Below are 26,134 nucleotides of genomic sequence, written 5' to 3'. Positions count from 1 at the left end.
ACACTAGATCGGTGTTACAACACACACACACACAAACACACACACACAAACACTCACACACACAACACACACTCACAAACACACACACACAAACACACACACAGACACACACACAAACACACACACACACACACACCACACACACACACACAACACACACACACACCCCAAACACCCACACACAAACACACAACACACAAACACACACACACACACAACACACACACACAAACCACACACACACACAATCACACACAAACCACACACCACAAACACAGCCACACACAAACACACACACACAAACACACACACAACACACAAACACACAAACACACAAACACACACACACACAAACACACACACACACACACACCACACACAAACCCACACACACAAACCCACACACACACAAACCCACACACACACAAACCCACACACACACAACCCACACACACACAAACCCACACACACACAACCCACACACACACAAACCCACACACACACAAACCCACACACACACAAACCCACACACACACAAACCCACACACACACAAACCCACCACACACACAACCCACACACACACAACCCACACACACACAAACCCACACACACACCACACCCACACACCACAAACCCACACACACACAAACCCCACACACACACAAACCCACACACACACAAACCCACACACACACAAACCCACACACACACACAAACCCACACACACACAAACCCACACACACACAAACCCACACACACACACACAACCCACACACACACAAACCCACACACACACAAACCCACACACACACAACCCCCACACACACACAACCCACACACACACACCCACACAACACACAAACCCACACACACACAACCCACACACACACAAACCCACACACACACACCCCCACCCCCACACACACACAAACCCACACACACACAAACCACACACACACAAACCCCCACACCACACCAAACCCACACACACACAAACCCACACACACACAAACCCCACACACACAAACCACACACACAACCCACACACACACAACCCACCACTCACACCCCACACACTCAAACCCACACACACCACAAACCCACACACACACACAAACCCACACACACACAAACCCACACACACACAAACCCACACACACACAAACCCACACACACACAAACCCACACACACCAAACCCACACACACACAAACCCACACACACACAAACCACACCACACACAAACCCACACACACACAAACCCACACACACACAAACCCTCACACACACAAACCCACACACACACAAACCTCTCACACACACAAACCTACACCCACACAAACCTACACACACAAACCTACACCACACCAAACCTACACACACAAACCTACACACACAAACCTACACACACAAACCTACACACACAAACCTACACACACAAACCTACACACACAAACCTACACACACAAACCTACCACACCAAACCTACACACACAAACCTACACACACAAACCTACACACACAAACCTACACACACAAACCTACACACACAAACCTACACACACAAACCTACACACACACAAACCTACACACACAAACCTACACACACAAACCTACACACACAAACCTACACACACAAACCTACACACACCAAACCTACACACACAAACCTACACACACAAACCTACACACACAAACCTACACACACAAACCTACACACACAACCTGACACACACCAAACCTACCACACACAACCTACACACACAAACCTACACACACAAACCTACACAACAAACCCTACACACACAACCACACTACACACCCACACAAACCTACACACACAAACCTACACACACAAACCTACACCACACAACCTACACACACAAACCTACACACACCACAAACCCTACACACACAAACCTACCACACACACACCCTCACCCCACACAAACCTACACACCACAAACCTACACACACAAACCCTAACCCACACAAACCTACACACACAAACCTACACACACAAACCTACACACACAAACCTACACACACGACAAACCTACACACACAAACCTACACACACAACCCTACACCCACAACCTACACACACAAACCTACACACACAAACCTACCACACACAAACCTACACACACAAACCTACACACACAAACCTACACACACAACCTACACACCACAAACCTACACACACAAACCTACACACACAAACCTACACACAAACCTACACACACACACCCCTACACACAAACCTACACACAAACCTACACACACAAACCTACACACAAACCTACACACACCAAACCTACACACACACCACCTACACACAAACCTACACCACAAACCTACCACACAAACCTACACACAAACCTACACACACAAACCTACACACAAACCTACACACACACCTCAACCTACACACAAACCTACACACAAACCTACACACAAACCTACACCAAACCTACACACAACCTACACACAAACCTACACACAAACCTACCACACAACCTACACACAAACCTACACACAAACCTACACACACACCTACACACAAACCTACACACAACCCTACACACAAACCTACACACAAACCTACCACAAACCTACACACAAACCTACACACAACCTACACACAACCTACACACAAACCTCCACAACCTACCCACAAACCCTACACACAAACCTACCACACAAACCTACACACAAACCTACACACAACCCTCACACCACACACAAACCTACACACAACCTACACACCACACCTACACACAAACCTACACACAAACCTACACACAAACCTACACACAAACCTACACACAAACCTACACACAAACCTACACACAACCACAAACTACACACAAACCTACACACAAACCTACACACAAACCTACACACAACCTACACACAAACCTACACACAAACCTACACACAAACCTACACACAAACCTACACACAAACCTACACACAAACCTACACACAAACCTACACACAAACCTACACACAAACCTACACACAAACCTACACACAAACCTACACACAAACCTACACACAAACCTACACACAAACCTACACACAAACCTACACACAAACCTACACACAAACCTACACACAAACCTACACACAAACCTACACACAAACCTACACACAAACCTACACACAAACCTACACACAAACCTACACACAAACCTACACACAAACCTACACACAAACCTACACACAACCTACACACAAACCTACACACAAACCTACACACAAACCTACACACAAACCTACACACAAACCTACACACAAACCTACACACAAACCTACACACAAACCTACACACAAACCTACACACAAACCTACACACAAACCTACACACAAACCTACACACAAACCTACACACAAACCTACACACAAACCTACACACAAACCTACACACAAACCTACACACAAACCTACACACAAACCTACACACAAACCTACACACAAACCTACACACAAACCTACACACAAACCTACACACAAACCTACACACAAACCTACACACAAACCTACACACAAACCTACACACAAACCTACACACAAACCTACACACAAACCTACACACAAACCTACACACAAACCTACACACAAACCTACACACAAACCTACACACAAACCTACACACAAACCTACACACAAACCTACACACAAACCTACACACAAACCTACACACAAACCTACACACAAACCTACACACAAACCTACACACAAACCTACACACAAACCTACACACAAACCTACACACAAACCTACACACAAACCTACACACAAACCTACACACAAACCTACACACAAACCTACACACAAACCTACACACAAACCTACACACAAACCTACACACAAACCTACACACAAACCTACACACAAACCTACACACAAACCTACACACAAACCTACACACAAACCTACACACAAACCTACACACAAACCTACACACAAACCTACACACAAACCCACACAAACCTACACACAAACACACACAAACACACACCTACACACACAAACACACACCTACACACACAAACACACACCTACACACACAAACACACACCTACACACACACCTACACACACACCTACACACACACCTACACACACCTACACACACCTACACACACCTACACACACCTACACACACCTACACACACCTACACACACCTACACACACCTACACACACCTACACACAAACACACACCTACACACACCTACACACAAACACACACCTACACACACCTACACACAAACACACACCTACACACAAACACACACCTACACACAAACACACACCTACACACAAACACACACCTACACACAAACACACACCTACACACAAACACACACCTACACACAAACACACACCTACACACAAACACACACCTACACACAAACACACACCTACACACAAACACACACCTACACACAAACACACACCTACACACAAACACACACCTACACACAAACACACACCTACACACAAACACACACCTACACACAAACACACACCCAGACACAAACACACACCTACCCACAAACACACACCTACACACAAACACACGAAAATTTGTATCGAAGCTGAGGTTCGAACCTGTGTGTCGCACTCACTAGTCACATGCTCTAACCACTTCGCCACTCTGGACTCAGGACTTAGGAATACTATTGTAAGTGCTGTTGTGGAAAGCCACTAAGCCATGGTGGTACAGTGTCAGCACTTCTGCCTAGTGATCAGGTAACCGGAGTTCAAATAGCCGTTGCTACACACTCATTCGCCACTTCGATCTGCATATACACCTTTCCGAATTTGCCATGACCTTTACTTGTATTTCACACATACGAACAACCACAACGACGCGACCGAAGCCTTGCCCATAATAAATCATCGGAGGACGCCGGCAAAAAGACGCTATATGTAACTAAAATCAGCAACAGAAGGACATATACCATACAATAACCGTATTTAATTACTAGATTGTACTGTTTAAACGATCACACACACTGCGTATTTACTTTAACATCATGATGTTTTACCTGCTTAAACGAAGTTGTAAACAGAATGGTTGACAAACGGAAAATTATCGAACTTGTTGAACTACAACTGGTTAAAGAGAGTGGGATGGCACAGCAAAGTTTTTTTTTGTGGTTTTAGGGCGCACAACTACAATGGTCATTAGCGCCCTGACTAATTTAGGAATGCACCACGAGGCACAAGGTTAAAGCAGCAACTAAAAGGGAGAACACTATAAAAGACTTATTAACAGGCATAGGATTAAAAAACTACAGCATAATCAAACGTCCTTAGACAGGTGTGTCAAGTTGATAAAACGAAGAACGCGAGCAGCAGCTCCTGGGTCATCCGCTAAAATGGCATCCAGAGAACATGGCAGGCCAAGATCAAGACGCAGCGTAGTAAAATCCGGACAGGATGTTAAAATGCGGCGGACCGTCAGCAATTGCCCACATGGACAGAACGGCGCCGGCGCTGCCGTCAGCAGATGGCGATGGCTGAACTGGCAGTGTCCAATTCGTAGCCAGGCCAAAACGACCTCCTCCCGCCGAGAAGGACGTGAGGAGGACGTCCAAGCTACGGGAAGAGGTTTCGAGGCCCGAAGCATGTTGTCCCTAAGTGCAGCCCAATCGGCATGCCACAGCGATAAAATGCGCCGACAAATGACCGTGCTACAATCTGATGAAGGGACACAACAAGAAGCCGTCCGAGGCTGGAGGACCGCAGCCTTGGCCGCGGCATCTGCAGCTTCGTTCCCAGGGATACCGACACGGCCAGGAACCCACATAAAGCTAACTGGAGACCCGTCGTCCACCAGCTGCTGAAGAGAGCGTTGGATCCGGTTCACGAAAGGGTGAACCGGATACGGATCACTGAGGCTCTGGATGGCGCTCAGAGAATCGGAGCAGATGACATAAGCAGAATGTCGGTGGCGGCAGACGTAAACAACAGCCTGATAGAGGGCAAAGAGCTCAGCTGTGAAGACCGAACAATGGCCATGGTATTTGAAACTTTGTGCCCCGACAATAAAAGAACACCCGACCCCGTCATTGGTCTTAGTGCCATCTGTATAAATGAAGGTCATATTAATGAACTTCGAACGAAGTTCGACAAAACGGGAGTGGTATACTGAACCGGGGGTAACCTCCTTTGGGAGCGAGCGGAGGTCAAGATGAACGCGAACCTGAGCCTGGAGCCAAGGTGGCGTGTGGCTCTCGCCCACTCTAAAGGTTGCACGGAGTGAAAAATCAAGGTGTTGAAGGAGGCGACGAAAGCGAACTCCAGGGGGTAGCAGGGCAGAGACATACAACCCGTATTGACGGTCGAGAGAACCGTCAAAAAAGGAACGACACGATGGGTGGTCGGGCATTGACAGTAGCCGACAGGCATAACGACAAAGCAGTATATCGCGCCGGTAGGTCAGTGGCAATTCACCGGCTTCAGCATGAAGACTCTCGACTGGACTAGTATAAAACGCTCCGATCGCAAGCCGTAAACCCCGATGTTGTATGGAGTTGAGGCGGCGTAAGATGGACGGCCGTGCAGAGGAGTATACAAAGCACCCATAATCCAGCTTGGAGCGGACGATCGACCGATATAGGCGAAGTAGGACGGTTCGATCCGCTCCCCACGACGTGCCACTGAGAACACGGAGGACATTTAGAGAACGGGTACAACGGGCAGCCAAATATGACATGTGGAGACCAACTAAGTTTCCTGTCAAATGTAAGACCTAAAAATTTTGTTGTCTCCACGAATGCGAGAGCAACGGGGCCGAGTCTTAAGGACGGTGGGAGAAACTCTTTGTAGCGCCAGAAGTTAATACAGACCGTTTTCTCGGCAGACAAACGGAAGTCATTGGCGACACTCCAGGAGTAAAGACGGTCAAGAGAACGCTGAAGACAGCGCTCCAGGAAACATGTACGCTGCGCGCTGCAATAGATGGCAAAATCGTCCACGAAAAGGGAGCCTGATACATCATCTGGGAGGATATCCATTATTGGATTGATCGCTATGGCGAAGAGAGCGACGCTCAAAACGGAGCCCTGTGGCACCCCATTCTCCTGGCGAACGGTGTCTGACAGGACGGAACCCACAGGTACCCTGAACTGTCGATCCATTAAAAAGGAACGAATAAAAAGAGGGAGGCGACCGCGAAAGCCCCATGTATGCATGGTGCGGAGAATGCTCGCCCTCCAACAGGTGTCTTAAGCCTTCTCCAAATCAAAGAACACAGCCGCGGTCGGGCGCTTCCGCAGGAAGTTATTCATAATGAAGGTCGACAAGGTAACCAGATGGTCAACAGCAGAGCGGCGCCTACGAAATCCACATTGTACATTGGTAAGTAGGCGTCGAGATTCGAGCAGCCAAACCAAACGAGAGTTAACCATTCGCTCCATCACCTTACAGACACAGCTGTAAGCGAGATGGGTTGATAACTGGAAGGCAAGTGCTTGTCCTTCCCCGGCTTAGGATTCGGTACAACAATAGACTCGCGCCAGCATGCGGGAATATGTCCCTCAATCCAGATGCGATTGTAACTACGAAGAAGGAAACCTTTACCCGCAGGAGAAAGGTTCGTCAGCATCTGAATATGAATAGAATCAGGCCCCGAAGCGGAGGATCGTGACCGGTCAAGTGCATTTTCGAGTTCCCGCATGGTGAATGGGGCATTGTAGTTTTCACAATTCGAGGAGTGGAAATTAGGTGGCCGAGCCGCCTCTGCCTGTTTTCGGGGGAGGAAGGCTGGTGGGTAATGAGTGGAGCTCGAAACTTCTGCGAAAAAGCGGCCGAAGGAATTGGAGACATCCTCAGGGGCCACAAGGACGTCATTCGCGACCGTCAAGCCAGAAACTGGTGAGTGGACCTTAGTGCCAGATAGCCGGCGCAGGCTACCCCAGACAACAGAAGGAGTAAAACTGTTGAAGGTGCTTGTGAAATCAGCCCAGCTGGCTTTCTTGCTTTCTTTAAAAATACGACGACACTGCGCACGTAATCGTTTATAATTGATACAGTTCGCCATTGTAGGGTGGCGTTTAAAGGTGCGTAAAGCACGTCGACGAGCACGTAAGGCGTCTCTACATGCTGCGGTCCACCTGGGGACCGGTACGCGGAGTGGAGAAGTAGTGTGAGGGATGGAATATTCAGCAGCTGTGAGAATGACTTCCGTGAGGTGTGCGGCCTGACTATCGCAGCTTGTGAAAGTTTGATCCTGAAAGGTCGCCCTGGAAGAGAAGAGCCCCCAGTCTGCTTTAGAGATGTTCCAACTAGTTTAGCACGGAGAGGGGGTATGATGCAGGAGATGGATAACACACGGGAAGTGGTCGCTCGAATATGTATCAGAAAGCGCATACCACTCAAACCGGCGTGCAAGTTGGGTAGTACATACAGAGAGGTCTAAATGGGAATAGGTGTGAGGTGTCAAAGGAAAGTAGGGGCGCCAGTATTGAGGCAGACACGATTGAGCTGGTTGAAAACGTCTGCTAACAGGGAGCCCCTCGGACAGGATGCTGGAGAGCCCCAAAGAGGATGGTGAGCATTGAAGTCTCCAGTTAACAAAAATGGTACAGTGAGCTGAGCAATAATTTGCAGCATGTCTGCCCTGATAACGGCAGACGACGATGGAGTGTAAACGGTACAGATGGAAAATGAAAAAGTGGGGAGAGTAATGCGGACGGCAACTGCGTGCAGGCCGGTGTGCAGTGTGATGGGATGATAGTAGATATCATCCCGGACCAGCAACATAACCCCTCCATGAGCCGGAATACCTGCCACAGGGGGTAAGTCAAAACGCACAGAGGTGTAGTGTGCCAAGGCAATTTGATCGCATGGGTGTAGCTTCGTTTCCTGGAGGGCTACGACGAGCGGACGGTGCGAGCGTTTCAAGTCCTCTCGGTTGGAACGAATGCTGCGAATATTCCAGTGAATAAGTGCCGTCGTGAGAAGAAGAAGATGCAAGAAGGGGTCATCTCGAAGGCCGCTGAGGGCCCGGCTTCGAGCGAGCACTGCCGCCGCTAGCAGGCGGCGGACAGTCATCGTCCATTTGTTCTATAGGTTCATCGGCCATCTTGTGAAGATGGCCGGGAGGGGGAGCTTCCTCCGCTGGTGAACGGCCAGATGGTCGGCTACCAGCGGTGCGGCCAGGCGAAACGGATGACGGCCTGGGGCGGCAACCGCTGGGGGACGCAGGAGGAGAAATGCGCCGTGGCGGGGAAGGAGAACTGTGCTTCCTATGAGCCTTCTTGGAAGGTCGTTTTGTGGAAGGATTGGTCGATGGCTGAGGGTTCGAGGTACGTAGAAGGTCTGCACGAGACGGTTCTTTCTTGAAGGCCCGTGCTTCTGACTTCTGGGTCTTCGTCCTGGCAGAACCTGATAAAGGTGCTTGTTTCGGAGGGGCGACGGGAGGAAGAGGAGACGTCGACCGGGCGATCTTAGCACTGGCCGAACGGACGACCGTAGTGCTGAAGGTCAGATCACATGTCTGCGCCGCCACCTCCCTGGTAGTCCGAGGAGAGGCGAGGACAGTACTGTACTTCCCCGCTGGGAGCAACGTGGGCTTCCTACTAGCGAATAGCTTGCGAGCAGCCGAGGTGGAGACACTCTCTTTGACCCGAATTTCTTGGATACAGCGTTCTTCCTTGTAGATGGGACAGTCGCGGGAGGACGCTGCATGGTCACCGTGACAGTTCACACAACGAGGAGACGGAGGTGGACAGTCACCCTCATGGGCATCCCTGCCCCAAGTCACACGTGTAGCCGCATTGGAACAAGACTGGCGAGTGTGATTAAAACGCTGACACTGGTAGCAGCGCGTAGGTGTCGGGACATAGGGGCGAACAGAAATAACCTCGTAGCCCGCTTTGATGCGCGACGGCAGCTGAACACTATCAAAGGTCAAGGAAAGTGTCCGGCTCGGTACAAGGTCATTGTTGACCTTTTTCATGACCCTATGGACAGCCGTCACGCCCTGCTCAGCGAGGAAAGACAATCTCCTCGTCAGTCAATCCGTCGAGTGATCTAGTATATACCACACCACGAGAAGAATTCAAAGTGCGGTGACCTTCACCCGGACAGGGAACGTGCACAGGAGTGTGGCCCGAAGCAGTTTTTGTGCCTGAAAGGCGCTCTCAGTTTCTAGTAACAAGGTACCATTACGCAACCTGGTACAAGACTTGACAGATTCGGCTATGGCATCTACGCCCTTCTGGATAACGAAAGGGTTGACAGAGGAAAAATCCTTTCCGTCTTCAGATCGAGAAACTATGAGGAACTGTGGGGCAGGCGGTAGTAATTTTGTCACTGGTGGCTGGTCAAGTTTCCGTTTGTGGGCAGAAGTCGACAGAGGAGAAGAAGAGAGATCAATTGCGGAGGAATCCCCCATTATTGCCAGCGTCTCCAATGGCGCGCTCCTTCCTTGTGGGGACCCTCTCAGAGGGCACTCCCGCCTTAGGTGATTGTTCACACCTCAGGTCACACCTCCCGAGAAACGGACGGAGGGACCAATCGGCGTGGTCGGAAGGTGTCAGCTCAGGCAATCACCCCTCCCTGGGCCTAGCCTTTACCTGGGGTACGTGCGTGCCTTACTTGTCTACCCAGGGCGGGGAATTACGCGTTACCCCGTCACCGGCTACGCGTGGGTCGGTCTTGAGGCAAGGAGAAGGAGGCAAGGAGAAGGAGGCAAGGAGAAGGAGGCAAGGAGAAGGAGGCAAGGATAAGGAGGCAAGGATAAGGAGGCAAGGATAAGGAGGCAAGGATAAGGAGGCAAGGATAAGGAGGCAAGGATAAGGAGGCAAGGATAAGGAGGCAAGGATAAGGAGGCAAGGATAAGGAGGCAAGGATAAGGAGGCAAGGATAAGGAGGCAAGGATAAGGAGGCAAGGATAAGGAGGCAAGGATAAGGAGGCAAGGATAAGGAGGCAAGGATAAGGAGGCAAGGATAAGGAGGCAAGGATAAGGAGGCAAGGATAAGGAGGCAAGGATAAGGAGGCAAGGATAAGGAGGCAAGGATAAGGAGGCAAGGATAAGGAGGCAAGGAGAAGGAGGCAAGGAGAAGGAGGCAAGGAGAAGGAGGCAAGGAGAAGGAGGCAAGGAGAAGGAGGCAAGGAGAAGGAGGCAAGGAGAAGGAGGCAAGGAGAAGGAGGCAAGGATAAGGAGGCAAGGATAAGGAGGCAAGGATAAGGAGGCAAGGATAAGGAGGCAAGGATAAGGAGGCAAGGATAAGGAGGCAAGGATAAGGAGGCAAGGATAAGGAGGCAAGGATAAGGAGGCAAGGATAAGGAGGCAAGGATAAGGAGGCAAGGAGAAGGAGGCAAGGAGAAGGAGGCAAGGAGAAGGAGGCAAGGAGAAGGAGGCAAGGAGAAGGAGGCAAGGAGAAGGAGGCAAGGAGAAGGAGGCAAGGAGAAGGAGGCAAGGAGAAGGAGGCAAGGAGAAGGAGGCAAGGAGAAGGAGGCAAGGAGAAGGAGGCAAGGAGAAGGAGGCAAGGAGAAGGAGGCAAGGAGAAGGAGGCAAGGAGAAGGAGGCAAGGAGAAGGAGGCAAGGAGAAGGAGGCAAGGAGAAGGAGGCAAGGAGAAGGAGGCAAGGAGAAGGAGGCAAGGAGAAGGAGGCAAGGAGAAGGAGGCAAGGAGAAGGAGGCAAGGAGAAGGAGGCAAGGAGAAGGAGGCAAGGAGAAGGAGGCAAGGAGAAGGAGGCAAGGAGAAGGAGGCAAGGAGAAGGAGGCAAGGAGAAGGAGGCAAGGAGAAGGAGGCAAGGAGAAGGAGGCAAGGAGAAGGAGGCAAGGAGAAGGAGGCAAGGAGAAGGAGGCAAGGAGAAGGAGGCAAGGAGAAGGAGGCAAGGAGAAGGAGGCAAGGAGAAGGAGGCAAGGAGAAGGAGGCAAGGAGAAGGAGGCAAGGAGAAGGAGGCAAGGAGAAGGAGGCAAGGAGAAGGAGGCAAGGAGAAGGAGGCAAGGAGAAGGAGGCAAGGAGAAGGAGGCAAGGAGAAGGAGGCAAGGAGAAGGAGGCAAGGAGAAGGAGGCAAGGAGAAGGAGGCAAGGAGAAGGAGGCAAGGAGAAGGAGGCAAGGAGAAGGAGGCAAGGAGAAGGAGGCAAGGAGAAGGAGGCAAGGAGAAGGAGGCAAGGAGAAGGAGGCAAGGAGAAGGAGGCAAGGAGAAGGAGGCAAGGAGAAGGAGGCAAGGAGAAGGAGGCAAGGAGAAGGAGGCAAGGAGAAGGAGGCAAGGAGAAGGAGGCAAGGAGAAGGAGGCAAGGAGAAGGAGGCAAGGAGAAGGAGGCAAGGAGAAGGAGGCAAGGAGAAGGAGGCAAGGAGAAGGAGGCAAGGAGAAGGAGGCAAGGAGAAGGAGGCAAGGAGAAGGAGGCAAGGAGAAGGAGGCAAGGAGAAGGAGGCAAGGAGAAGGAGGCAAGGAGAAGGAGGCAAGGAGAAGGAGGCAAGGAGAAGGAGGCAAGGAGAAGGAGGCAAGGAGAAGGAGGCAAGGAGAAGGAGGCAAGGAGAAGGAGGCAAGGAGAAGGAGGCAAGGAGAAGGAGGCAAGGAGAAGGAGGCAAGGAGAAGGAGGCAAGGAGAAGGAGGCAAGGAGAAGGAGGCAAGGAGAAGGAGGCAAGGAGAAGGAGGCAAGGAGAAGGAGGCAAGGAGAAGGAGGCAAGGAGAAGGAGGCAAGGAGAAGGAGGCAAGGAGAAGGAGGCAAGGAGAAGGAGGCAAGGAGAAGGAGGCAAGGAGAAGGAGGCAAGGAGAAGGAGGCAAGGAGAAGGAGGCAAGGAGAAGGAGGCAAGGAGAAGGAGGCAAGGAGAAGGAGGCAAGGAGAAGGAGGCAAGGAGAAGGAGGCAAGGAGAAGGAGGCAAGGAGAAGAGTAAGTAAGACAGTGACATGGAGAAGAACAAAAAAAGGAACCAACCAATGGAAGGAAGAAACCAGAAGTAGTGAAAAACCAAAATGAACGCAAATATAGGTCGTGAATCCGTCCGTCTTCGGACGCAGGCGCTAACTACCCCCTTGAGGTGGAGGGACTCTTTTTAGTCGCCTCTTACGACAGGCAGGAATACCGCGGGTCTATTCTAACCCCCGAACCTGCAGGGGGGACAGCAAAGTAGGTGGGCATAGGGTACCCCTCCCTCTCTCCACCCCTTCGTAATGCACATTACGAAAAATGCGTTGGTATTGCAAGGGTTAAAACATTAAATACAGTGTTGGCATGTAACTATTGTAATCGGTGGGATATGATAGAGGAAAGAACTGTGAAGTCCAAGACATAAGTCTTCCTAACAATGACTCTGAAACCGGGCGTCCGTTGATGTGCGCGCACTGCGCTGGACACAGTAAGAGGGTTCGGCCACTATGCGCTTCTTCAGCAGCAAGTTTGAGTGCCTGTGCGTGCTCATAAGCGGCGGACTGAGATCGCCTGCATTTATGAAGCGTGAGTTACAGCATGCGAGTTTCTCGCGATCCTGAGACTCGTTTGCAGTGGAGAGGGAAGGACACTATCAGAAGTTTACGTCGCTGCACGATATTAATGAACTACGGCAACCTTAGGATGTGGAGCAGTTCTGGACCACTTGACACCGATCAACCTCTCCGTAAGATTATGACGATCGGGAACACCATAATCACGAGACTGTAAGCATGACAGTGTGATCTGAAATTTGAATTTTAAATCCCTGCGGGTCTTCCGGAACAGTGATTTCCCTAGAATACGAGGTCTCTTCAAAAACTTCCGCAACTTTCTGCATAAAATTTTTCTACTGTTACCTGTTACCTTGCACGATCTCCTTCGAAATACTCTCCTCCCCAACTGATAAACGGCTCCCGACGCCATTTCTACTCCCGAAACCAGTCTTTGTACGCCACTTGTTGTTGGATCACGCAAACCACTGTCTGCTAATTTCCTTTTATCTCGTCTATCGTTGCAAATCTGCGTCCTTCCAACACTGCCTTCACGTCCGCAGAGGTCAAGTCTAGGGAGAACGGGGAAACAGGCAGCACAGTGATTTCGTTTTTTGTGTGATAGTCATCCAACAACCGGTATGAATATCTGCGGGTGCGTTACCGTGAAGCAAGATTCACGAATTGGCTCACCACATTTCAGGCCATTTCCTTCTCAATTTTTTTGCATCTGTCTACGTGATTACTCTGCTATTCACAATGAAGTGTCTGGCAGAGGGTTCAATGAACCACCTTCAAGCTGTCTCCCTACCGTTCCACTCTAACGGTGCACGGGAGAAATGAGCACTTCAATTTTTCTGTGCGAGCGCTGATTTATTATATCGTGATGATCATTTCTCCCTACGTAGGTGGGAGACAACGGAATGTTTCCGCAGTCGGAGGAGAAAATAGCTAATTGAAATTTCATGAGAAGATCCCCTCGCAACGGATAACGCCTTTGTTTTAATGACTGCCACTCCAATTCATGTATCATGTCTGTGCCATTATCTCCCCTGTTTCGCGATAGTACGAACACGCCGCCCTTCTTTGTACTTTTTCGCTGTCACCCGTCAGTCCCACCTGATGCGGATCCCACACCGCAGAGCAATATTCCAGAGAAGCGTAGTGTAAGCAGTCTCTTTGGTAGACCTGTTGCACCTTCTAAGTGTTCTGCCAATGAACCGCAGTGTCCGGTTTGCTCTACCCACAACATTATCTATACGATCGTTCCAATTTAGAGTATTTGTAATAGTAAATCCCTACGTATTTAGTTGAATTTACAGCCTTCAGATTTATATGACTTACCTCCTTAACGGCTTTCTTTTAGCACTCATGTGAATAACTTCACATCTTTATTTATTTATTCAGGGTTAATTCCCACTTTTCGCACCATACGGGCATCTTATCTGAATCATTTTGCAGTTCGTTTTGGTCACCTGATGACTTTACAAGACGGTGGATGACAGCATCATCTGCATACAATCTAAGACTGCTACTCAGATTGCCACCTATGTCGATAGTCAGGAACAATAAAGGCCCTATAACACTTCCTTGGGGAACGCCGGATATTACTTCTGTCTTACTCTATGACTTTCCGTCTATTACTACGAACTGTGACCTTTCTGACACGAAATCACGAATCCAGTCTCACAACTGAGGCGATATTCCATAGGCACGCAGTTTAGTTAGAAGACGCTTGTGAGGAGCAGCGTCTAAAGCCTTCCGGAAATCTAGAAATACGGAATCAATTTGACATCCCTATTGATAGACTTATTTCTTCATGAATATAAAGAGCTAGTTGTGTTTCACAAGAATGATATTTTCTGGATCCGTGCTGACTGTGTTAATAAATCGTTTTCTTCGAGGTACTTCATAATGTTCGAATGCAGTATACGTTCCAAAGCCCTACTGCAAACAACGTTAGCGATATAGGCCTGAAATTCAGCGAATTACTCTTGCTTCTCTTTTGGGTATTAGTGAGCAATTTTCTAAGTCTTTAGGTAGGGATCTTTCTATGAGCGAGCGGTTGTATGTAATTGCTAAATATGGAGCTATTGTATCAGCATACTCAGAGGAATCTAGTATAGAATCTGGACCTGAGGCCATGCCTTTATTAAGTGATTTAAGCTTCTTTGTTACACACATGATATCCACTTCCCTATTTCTCATCTTGGCAGTTCTTTATTGGAGTTCAGGAATATTTACTTCGCCTTCTTTGGTGAAGGCGTTTCGGAAAACCGTGTTTAATAACTGTGCTTTAGTGGCAATGACTTCATCGTTGTTATCGCGCAGTGAAGGTGTTGATTGCGTCTTGCCACTGGTGTGCTTTATGCATGACCAGAATCTCTCTGGATTTTCTGCCAGATCTCGAGAGAGAATTTCGTTGTAAAATTTTTAAAAGCATATCGCATTGAAGTACGTGCTTTATTTCGAACTTCACAACTTTGCCAGTCTCGGGGCTTTTGCGTTCCTATAAATATGGCATTCTTTTTTTCTTAGCTTCCGCAGCAGCGATTTGACCCGTTTTGTGTACCATGGGGGATCAGTGCAATCACTTATTAATGTGTGTGATTTATCTCAGTTTCTATCGATAGCATCTCTCAAATCATTCCACAACTTTTTTACGCTTACATTATCGGATTGGTAAGAGGTAAGGCTGTCTTAAAAAGGCGTTAAGAGCATATTTATAACCTTTTTTAAATGGATATTGTTTGCGTTTCTTTTTGGTGGTTGTAGGTGTTACCGTATTCAGCCTAGCAGCAACTGCCTTATGGTCGCAAATTACTGTCTTTGTCACGATACTCACTTTTTGTCCAGGATTATTTGTTGCTAAGAGGTGAAGTATGCTTTCGCAACCATTTACGCTTTGAGTGGGCTCATGAACTAGTTGTTCAAAATAATTTGCTGAGAAAGCATTGAGCACGATTTCGGATGACGTTACATGCCTGCCGTCGGCTTTAAACGTATAATTTTTCCAGCATATCGAGGGTAGATTGAAGTCACCACCGACTATAATTGTACGACCGGGGTACCTATTTAAAGTGAGACTCAACTTTTATTTCAACTGTTCAGCAACTGTATCTTACGAGTCGAGGGTTCGATAAAACGATTTCATAAATAGTTTTGTCGGATTGCCAGGTATAACCTATATCCATACTATTTCACACGAAGTGTGTACTCCAATATCGCTTCAAGGCAGACTGACAGCAATAAATAGTCCACCACCTATTGCATTTAATCTATCCTTTCTGAACACTTAAATCGTTCGAAAAAAATTCGGCCCAAAGTAAAGTATTTCCGGTTTTAGCAAGCTCCCTGCACCTACAACTATTTGAGCTTCAGTGCTTTCAATTAGGGCTTGGAGCTATGGTTCTTTCTCAACACAGCTACGACAATTTACAACTACAATACCAATCGTTTCTGCAACTACTTTACTGTGTTTTACCTGCCCACTTTTAGACGGACGCCCCTTCTGTGGTTCCCTGAGACCCTCTAACCTATAAAAACTCTCAGTCCCTTCCACACAGTCCCTGCTACCCGTGTAGCCGCTGGTGTCGCCACACGTCACAATAGTACCATCGATTAACAGTTTGTCCCTGTGGCACGAATTCATGATGAACTAATCCTTGAAAGAAAATTACCAATATGGCTTTGACATTTGATTTGACCTGAAGAGCTTTTTTCTGGCCTTGGAGAAAGTTTCCCGACCAATTATGTAGACGGGGCCTAAGTCTCAACATGATAATGACAGACCCACGTCTTATCACCAGTTACGATTCTAAGAACATCCCGTTCTCATTTGCACGATCCAAAGGCTCTTCACAGATTGCGAGGAAAAGGTCTTTTTCTTGGCTCATTAACCATGGGCCAACTTGGCGGCAACACAATTCATTCCAGGATGCTCTATCAGGATTTCACGAGATGATCCAACTGAAATGTTACATTCTTTTGCAATCTGTCAGTCGGTCTTCGATTGGTACGGACACAATTTTCGTTGACGTTCCTAACATGACCGTCTTCGGCGGAGTTCGAAGAGTGTCCTGAACGACGTCATCCTAAAGTTCCTTAAGTTCCATACGTCCATTTTTAAACCGTGCGAACCATTTGTATCATCGCGTATGGATTAAGCACTCACCACCATACGCTTCCTGTATGTGTGTCTGAAGGTTTTCTTTAGTTTAACGCAAAATTTAATGCAGCCGTGTTGCTCCTCTAACTATCATCTCGAAAGTCGCTAACTGTGACCACGTTCTACTCAATGCAGCGTTGAATAGTGGCTAACAGACGTATGGCAATGAAACTTCTGGCAGTTACACAGTAAACGGGAGTGTGCCGGGATGCTAAACGCATTGCGCTCCGACACACCATTGACGCTGAAATACGAATGTTACGGAATTTGAGCATTTCTCGTATACTGTATTGCATCGATGTAGATTGTGTGAGGGAAATTTGGTAGACTACGTTACCGACCTATAAACTATTACTTCGGATGGGTTTCTGATTCCAAGATTGCTACTGGCATGACCGAGTATCGGAAATATGTGACAGAATTATCAAATACTGTTCTTCTGAATAACTCATGAGAATCTAAATTAACAAGCAGTTTGCATAGTAACAGGTCTTCAGCTTAGCATTTTATTTGAAAATAATTTATTATCAGAATGGGGAATGTGCTAGGTCAGCGTTAAGATCCTATCGCCAAAGGATGGGGATTCGAACGGGTAAAGGTCCGCTGACAAATGCAGCTGCGGCGAGAATGATTTCGAAGTTCGAAGCCACGGGTTGTTTAGACGATAGACCCCGTAGTGGCCGACCGAGCACAAAGCGTAATGCTGCTGAGACAGTTCAGAACGAAATGGAGACTGTAGCGGGTTCGTCTACGCACGGGGAAGTCAGCGCTCGTGCAGTCCGTACGTCGCACCGGCATTCCATACACTGGTTGGCACTTAAGCGTACCCTCCGATGCTATCCGTACAAAATCCATCGGCATCATGAACTGTTACCTAGCCATTAGCGAAGAAGGCATTTGCAGTGTGGGCGTTCCAAAAGATGGCGGAAGATGATTGGTTGAGTAACGTGTTGTGGGCCGACGAAGCTCATTTCACGCTCCAAAGGTCTGTCAACGCCCACAACTACAGAATTTGGGCTACCGAAAATCTTAGAACTGTCGCGGAAGCTCCATTGCACGACGAGAAAGTCACGGTATGGGTTGGATTTACCACATCTACTATTATCGGGCCTTATTTCTTCGAAGAAATGCGTGACGCTGGTTTTGTAACTGCTACCGTGACGGACGAAAGGTGCGGCGATGTGTTACGGAATATCATCATCCCCAGTCTGGCTGACAAACACGTGCTGGAACGTACGATGTTTATGCAGGAGGGCGCTTCACCCCATACTGCTAGTCGCGTGAAACATCTCTTGCGCTCATCGTTTGGTGGTGATCGTGTGCTCAGCCGCCACTTTCGTCATGCTTATCTCTGGGGATGCTGAAAGACAACATCCGACGCCAATGCCTCACCATAACTCAGGACGTGCTTTACAGTGCTGTTCACAACATTATTCCTCTACGACAGCTATTGTTGAGCATCATCTTTGCTTTATCTTGCTTTGTTACGCTAATGATTGCTATTTTGATCAGATGAAGCGCCATCTGTGTGAAATGTTTCGAACTTTTGTATTTTTTTGGTTCTAATAAAACCTCATGTCATTCCAAGCATGTGTGTAAATTTGTACCCCACTATCAACATTATTACGTGATTTATTCAGTTTTCAAATTTATACTGACTTCTCGATCACCCGGTACTACAGCATTCACAGCACATTTTATCTTATTAAGAATGTTCTGTCCAAACTACTGAAGACTGATTCCTGCTTGCTAAATAAATGGCAAGGAATTTTCGCATCAGCATCCATTATACGAAATTACGTTATTAAGTTGTACACGCATCTGTACACCAAGGCTGCAATCAAACTTTTGCAGTGAAGTTTGTCTAAATGGATTGGCGATCATATGTCTAAACTAGAAAATTATCCTCTTCAAGCAACTAATTTTCAACAAGTATAAATATATATTTCTGTGAAAGTTCAGTGCCAACTTTTTTCCTTTCATTAATTAATAATGAATTATACAGAACGTTTTAGCTGATTAGGTTGATGCTGGAAGTCTTAACTGTAAACTGAATATGATTCACCATTTCGATTCTGCAGTATTCGAAATTGACAGACTTGCTTCCGAAAGTATTACGTACGCCGTCACACGGTGAAGTGGTTCAGCCAAGTACGGGACCGATAAACAGTGACCGCAGACTACATGTGAGGACTGGAGACCGATGACAGTGGATACCTTTATCTCACGGAGCTCGAAGATTACGTCTTGGTTGACGTCGCGTAACCAGCGCAGGGCTTTCTCCGCCGCGGCTTCCTCCCCGACAGCCAGCAGGTAGTAGGGTGACTCCGGCATCCAGACGAAGCACGCCACGAACAAGAGGGGCGTCGCCAGCCCGATGGCTGCCAGCGTCGTGTACGACACGAACGGCCCGGCGCAGTAGTCGATCATGAAGCCCACCGTTATCGACGTCTGCATCAGTGAGCCTAAGGCCCCTCTAACGTCTGCCTGTGAACGAGAAGTTTCAGTTCCTCTACAGCTTTGATTCACTCACGTCTACTAGTAACAGTCCATTTAGATATATTAATAATGACATATCAAACAATGTAACTTTAATACTAAACTCTGAAACGCTCTTTGAAAGTAGTCATTAGCAGTATTTTAATACAGAATTTACGTAGAGCGCTGGATGGGAGAGTGTAAAGTGATTGGAAACTATTTGTTCCCATCGTTGTCACAGCGTAATCAGACAAGCGCTGGTGTGGAAATAGAACGCACTAGTAATAATATTATGGCTGTGATATACAGGGTGGTCCGCTGATAGTGAGTGGGCCAAATATGTCATGAAATTAGCATAAAAAACTACAAAGATAGAAACTGGTCTAGCTTGAAGGGGGAAACCAGATGGCGCTATCGTTCGCCCGCTAGGTGGCGCTGCCACAGGTCAAACGGATATAAATTTAAATAGGAACCCCCATTTTTATTACATGTTCGTCTAGTACGTAAATAAACATGAATGTCTTAGTTTGACCAGTTTTTTCTCTGACAGATGGCGCTGTAATAGTCACAAACGTATTAGTACGTGGTATCACGTAACATACCACCAGTGCGGGCGATATTTGCTTCGTGATACATTAGCCGTATTAAAATGAACCGTTAACAAATTGCGGAAAACGTCGATATCGTTTTGATGTATGGCTATTGTTATCAAAATGCGCAACGGACGTGTGCTATGTATACTGCTCGGTGTCCTGGACGACATCATCCGAGTGTCCGGACCGTTCGCTGGATAGTTACGTTATTTAAGGAAACAGGAATTGTTCAGCCACATGTGAAACGTCAACCGAGACCTGAAACAAATGATGCCCAAGTAGGTGTTTTAGCTGCTGTCGTGGCTAATTCGCCAATCAGTAGCAGACAAATTGCGCGAGAATCGGGAATCTCAAAAACGTCGGTGTTGAGAATGCTACACAACATCGATTGCACCCGTAACATATTTCTATGCACCAGGAATTGCATGGCGACGTCATTGAATGTCGTGTACAGTTCTGGAGCTGGACACAAGAGAAATTACGGGACGATGACGGATTTTTTCACGCTTTCTGTTTAGCGAAGAAACGTCATTCACCAACAGCGGTAACGTAAAGCGGCATAATATTCACTATTGGGCAACGGAAAATGCACGATGGTTGCGAGAAGTGGAACATCAGCGATCTTGACGGGTTAATGTATGGTGATGGATTATGGGAGGAAGGATAACTGGCCCCTATTTTATCGATGGCAATCTAAATGGTGCAATTTATGCTGATTTCCTACGTAATGTTCTACCGATGTTACTCAAAAATGGCTCTGAGCACTATGGGACTTAACATCTGTGGTCATCAGTCCCCTAGAACTTTGAACTACTTAAACCTAACTAACCTAAGAACACACACATCCACGCCCGAGGCAGGATTCGAACCTGCGACCGTAGCGGTCGCGCAGTTCCAGACTGAAGCACCTGGAACTGCTCGGCCATTCCCGCCGGGCTTTACCGATGTTAAAACAAGATGTTTCACTGCATGACAGAATGGCAATGTACTTCCAACATGATGGATGTCTTGCACATAGCTGCCGTGCGGATGAAGCGGTATTGAATAGCGTATTTCATGACAGGTGGATTGGTCGTCGAAGCACCATACCATGGCCCGCACCTTCACAGGATCTGACTTCTACGCATTTCTTTCTGTGGGGAAAGTTGAAGGATATTTGCTACCGTGCACCATCGACGCCGCCTGACAACATGCGTCAGCGCATTTTCGATGCATGTGCGAACATTACGGAAGGCGAACTACGCGCTGTTGAGAGGAATGTCGTTACACGTATTGCTAAATGCTGTGAGGTTGGCGGACATCATTTTGAGCATTTATTGCATGAATGTGGTATTTACAGGTAATCACGCTGTAACAGCATGTGTTCTCAAAAATAAGTTCACAAAGGTACATGTATCACATTGGAACAACCGAAATAAAATGTTCAAACGTACCTACGTTCTGTATTTTAATTTAAAAAACAGACCTGTTACCAACTGTTTGTCTAAAATTGTGAGCCACACGTTTGCGACTATTACAGCGGCATCTATCCCAAAGCGAAAAAAGTGGTTCAACTAAAACATTCATATTTATTTACGTACTACACGAATATGCAGTTAAAAATGGGGGATTTTATTTTTAAAAATCGCAGTTGATATCCGTTTGACCTATGGCAGCGCTATCTAGCGGGCCAACCATAGCGCAATCTGGTTTCCCCCTTCAAACTGGACAAGTTTCGATCTTTGGAGTTTTTCGTTTGACCCTTATTTCGTGAGATATTTGGCCTAGTCACGATCAATGGACCACCCCGTTTATCGGTTGCAGCGAGAGCTAAGGACGTATTCCACATCCTAATATAAACTGTCACAACCTTCCTAGTTCTCAGTTAATCGCCATATACCTAGTAACTGGAATACGCCTTCCTTCCTAACGACTACTGCCTAACAACTGGACTGTTCGTGTGGCTTTGCAACAGGCATCCTAGCGATGTGCGCGGATGGACTTCCCTCATGGTTGGGAAGGGGGGCGGGGGGGGGGGGGAGGAGGGATGCTGCTCTAGTTGGTGGTGCAGGAGCAACAGGAAGGGAAGCGCTCCCCATTATCAAGGAGCAAGGTGTACTCTTCTGGCTCAGAGAGGACTGGGGTTGGCAGAGCTGATGGGGCTATAAATGTTGTAGCAGTAGCACAAGACGATGTCATGCATACAGGATGTAGGTGTTCAAATTTCCTCTTAGCCTCAGTGTAGGTCAATCGGTCAAGGATGTTGTATTGTGTGATTTTTCCTTTCTTTCTGGAGAATCGTGGAGTCTGGCGAGCAAGGCGAATGGTGCTCTCCACAGTTGACAGATGGGAGGCTGGGCATGTGGAGTATTGTGATGTGCGTCCGCGATCTCGACATGTGACAGTTTAAGTACAACAAGAGACATATGACAACTTCCAACATTTAGAACACCGTATTGGGGGAGGGTTATAGGGTTTTACATTACAGCAGTAGACCATCACCTTAACCTTCTCTGAGTAAGTTATCACCCTAGAAGGCCAAGATGAAGGCATTGGTGGCAACCTGATTATCCCTTGGACCCCAGTGGACACGAACGAAATGTACACCTCGCCGTTCTAAATTGGCACACGCTCATCATCGGACTGCAAAAGAAGGTCTCTGTGAAATATGATACCCCGGACCATATTTAAGCTCTCATGGGGTGTGATGGTTAAAGAAACATCTCCAGCTTGTCACAAGCGAGTAACTCCTGTAACTGGACAGAGGATGCTGTTTTTATCACGACCGACCCAGCTCTGACTTTGGGCAAGCCCTCCACCTCCCCTAACTTTAAATTCTCAATAAAAAACTCAGGCATCATCGTCGTGAAAGATTCCCATCACCTCTCAAACATACATGGTAACGGGGCAAATAAGAGCCGCTGCCATTCTTAGCCTGACATTCCTCTCATGGTGTGGCGAGGGAGGGGAACGTTTTGCGGTCATACTTCTGTGCACATTGAGTTGAGTCCATGAATGCTTAGAGACTACTTTTTTGACTACCAGCAAGAGATGATGTACTACACTTCGTAGTGTGTCATCCATCCTGATGCCACCCACTCTGACCAATGACTCTCCCCACCCAGCCGCAGCGAAAGCCACCTGGCAGGATGGCGATTGCCAAGAGTCCTGATGCCCCATAGAAATGGGCATCTACCCCTTGGCATACATGGGGAGTTAACAGCACAGGCATCAGCAGGGCAATCTCTGTGTGGTCAGGGGACCACAACCAACAGGATACATGGCGACCCCACCACAGACTAGCTACAGAGCTGGATATCAGGTGCAACCAAGCAAACAAATCCATTATCTCCGTCAGCATAGAAAACGATTCTGCACAGTCGATGGAAAAATACGGACCCAGAGTGTGACATCGCCCAACAGTTTTAGAATGAGCAGAAGTGAAGATGCACGTCGATGAAGGATGTGATAGGTCTCAGTGCATGCACACAATGCACCATATAAGGCACCCTTCCCTAATTGGCTTGCTCTTTGGAGGTCAAACCCTACAGGGGACCATCATGAAGGACTAAAACGTGAGACTCGTTTCAGTCGCCTCTTACGACAGGCAGGAATACCTCAGGTCTATTCTAACACCCAGACCCGCAGGGGAGGGGGGGTAATTTCAGTCTCAGATGGATTACTGTGTGATGACAAAAACTGCATTAGACGTACTTTGGTGGGAGGAGATGTTGAGGCCTGCCATAAGGCCCCCTTTGAGTTGATCCTCAGTGAGCATTACACAGAATTCTTTGAACATGCAGACCTTTTTAGCCAATAAGCCATTTCCTCCCAACACTCATAGTACCTGCTGAGGATGTCGTTTCCTGCCATCCCCCTGAGAAATATCTTTCCCAAAGGGAGTTAGGAAATACAAAGCACGATGTGTAGGTCACTCCAGTATGAAGACTGTAGGGTTGGTCCAGATCACTACGATTTAACTCTATTAAGGGAATGTTGGCTCATTACCCCCATTCTGGAGCGTAGTCCCTCTTCCCTGGAGACAGGGAAAATTCAGCTGGCGTTCACCATAGCGACCAGCATTGACTGACGCATCCAGGAACACGTGTAGGATGGGGCTCTAGAGAATAAGCTTATGTAAGACCTAGGTGGCAGCTAGCAGTAGAGGTACCTGTGCAATCTCCGCAGAGTAGATAGGCAGTACGGCGTAGACGAGCCCGACACCGATGCCGGAGAAGAAGCGCACTGCGCACAGCCAGAGCGGCTGATGCCTGACGAAGAGCAGCGCCACCCAGGAGGCGGCGAGCGGCAGCGCCGACAGCAGCGCCGCGGTGCGGCGGCCCGCGCGGTCCGCCGCCCAGCCGCCCAGCCAGGGGCCCAGCGCCGCCCCCAGCGACGGCAGGGAGCCCACCCACGAGGCCTGCGCGCTGCCCAGCCCCGGCAGCAGCGGAAGCGCCGGCGACGACCACGCCATCACCGCGCCCGCAGACACTGTCGCCAGGTTCACTGCGAGACAAACACTGTCGCTAAAGTCGTCGTCCTCCTCCTGCCTGCCGACTCGGCAGGACTCAACAGTACCAGCCATATCTCTGAAGGGCGAAGGCATTGGTGGCAACGTTAGGAATAGAAGTATTCCATGGACCACGGCCATATGACTGAAGAATTATCAACAACATGGTATCATATAGTTCGTCACTTTAGATACAATGTCCCTGTCCGAAATGTCTATGGTTGAGTGGCTGGTTGAGCAGGGGTTGGGGGCAAGGACCCAAGAGCGATGTCATTGGTCCCACCATCTAAGGTGACAGACACTAAGGGAGGAAGAAAGCAAACAGCGCAGTTCAGTCGGTGGTAAAGGAAAAAGCAAACAGAGGCAAAAAGAAGTAACGTCAGCATGGTAGTAAGAGTAAAAAAACAGGAGGGGGAGATGGGGAAGGGCGAGATCAGGAGGCGTCCCAAAGGCATTAAACTCGATGGGACACTAGCAACACAGCCAAAACATTCTGATTCAGGCACCACATATGATCGTGACGGTGGTGGCAGCACAAGGAGAAGACACGAAAAGGGTTAACAAAACGGCACAAAAAAAGACAAAATTTAGGGAAAGTGAGAAAAACCTGGTTAGCATGGAGACAACGCCGAAGGCCTCTCCAACCAAGATGGCTGAGTCCTTCAATTCCAGAATGTAATTCAGGTACTTAAATCTGGGAGGACTAACTACTTCCACGACGAAAACTGAGGACAGACATAAGCATACAACAGTCGTCCAGTAACACCTGGACAAGGAAGGTGGTAGGGCATATTTAGTGTGAAGGGCCGAAAGGTAAGGGCAGTCCAGCAACTCATGTATCACTGAGGGGACCTCTGCAACCACAAAAGGAGGTGGGGGGGGGCGCCACACAGCTCATGGAGTATGGAGTACAAAGTCATAGGTCAATCTGCTAAGGCCAATACAAACATGGCAGAGCATTATAGATTCCCACTGGGAGAGAGGGAAGAATGATACTTGGTGGGTCTC

At 48.1% G+C, this 26,134-nt stretch overlaps 1 protein-coding gene across 1 annotated transcript in view; it reads right to left on the bottom strand.

The window, feature by feature from the left end:
* LOC126355805 (facilitated trehalose transporter Tret1-like) overlaps nt 1-26,134 on the bottom strand; it is an 80,851-nt gene that overhangs the window by 32,834 nt on the left and 21,883 nt on the right. The window contains exons 3-4 of the mRNA XM_050006228.1: nt 24,788-25,122; nt 19,784-20,053 (exon numbers count right to left, since the gene is read on the bottom strand). Of these exons, the coding sequence (XP_049862185.1) occupies nt 19,784-20,053; nt 24,788-25,122 (605 nt within the window). The remainder of the gene's footprint in view (nt 1-19,783; nt 20,054-24,787; nt 25,123-26,134) is intronic.

Source organism: Schistocerca gregaria, chromosome 3 (assembly GCF_023897955.1).
Source record: "Schistocerca gregaria isolate iqSchGreg1 chromosome 3, iqSchGreg1.2, whole genome shotgun sequence".
Lineage (NCBI taxonomy): Eukaryota > Metazoa > Arthropoda > Insecta > Orthoptera > Acrididae > Schistocerca > Schistocerca gregaria.
This window is presented reverse-complemented; position numbering and strand designations above follow the sequence as displayed.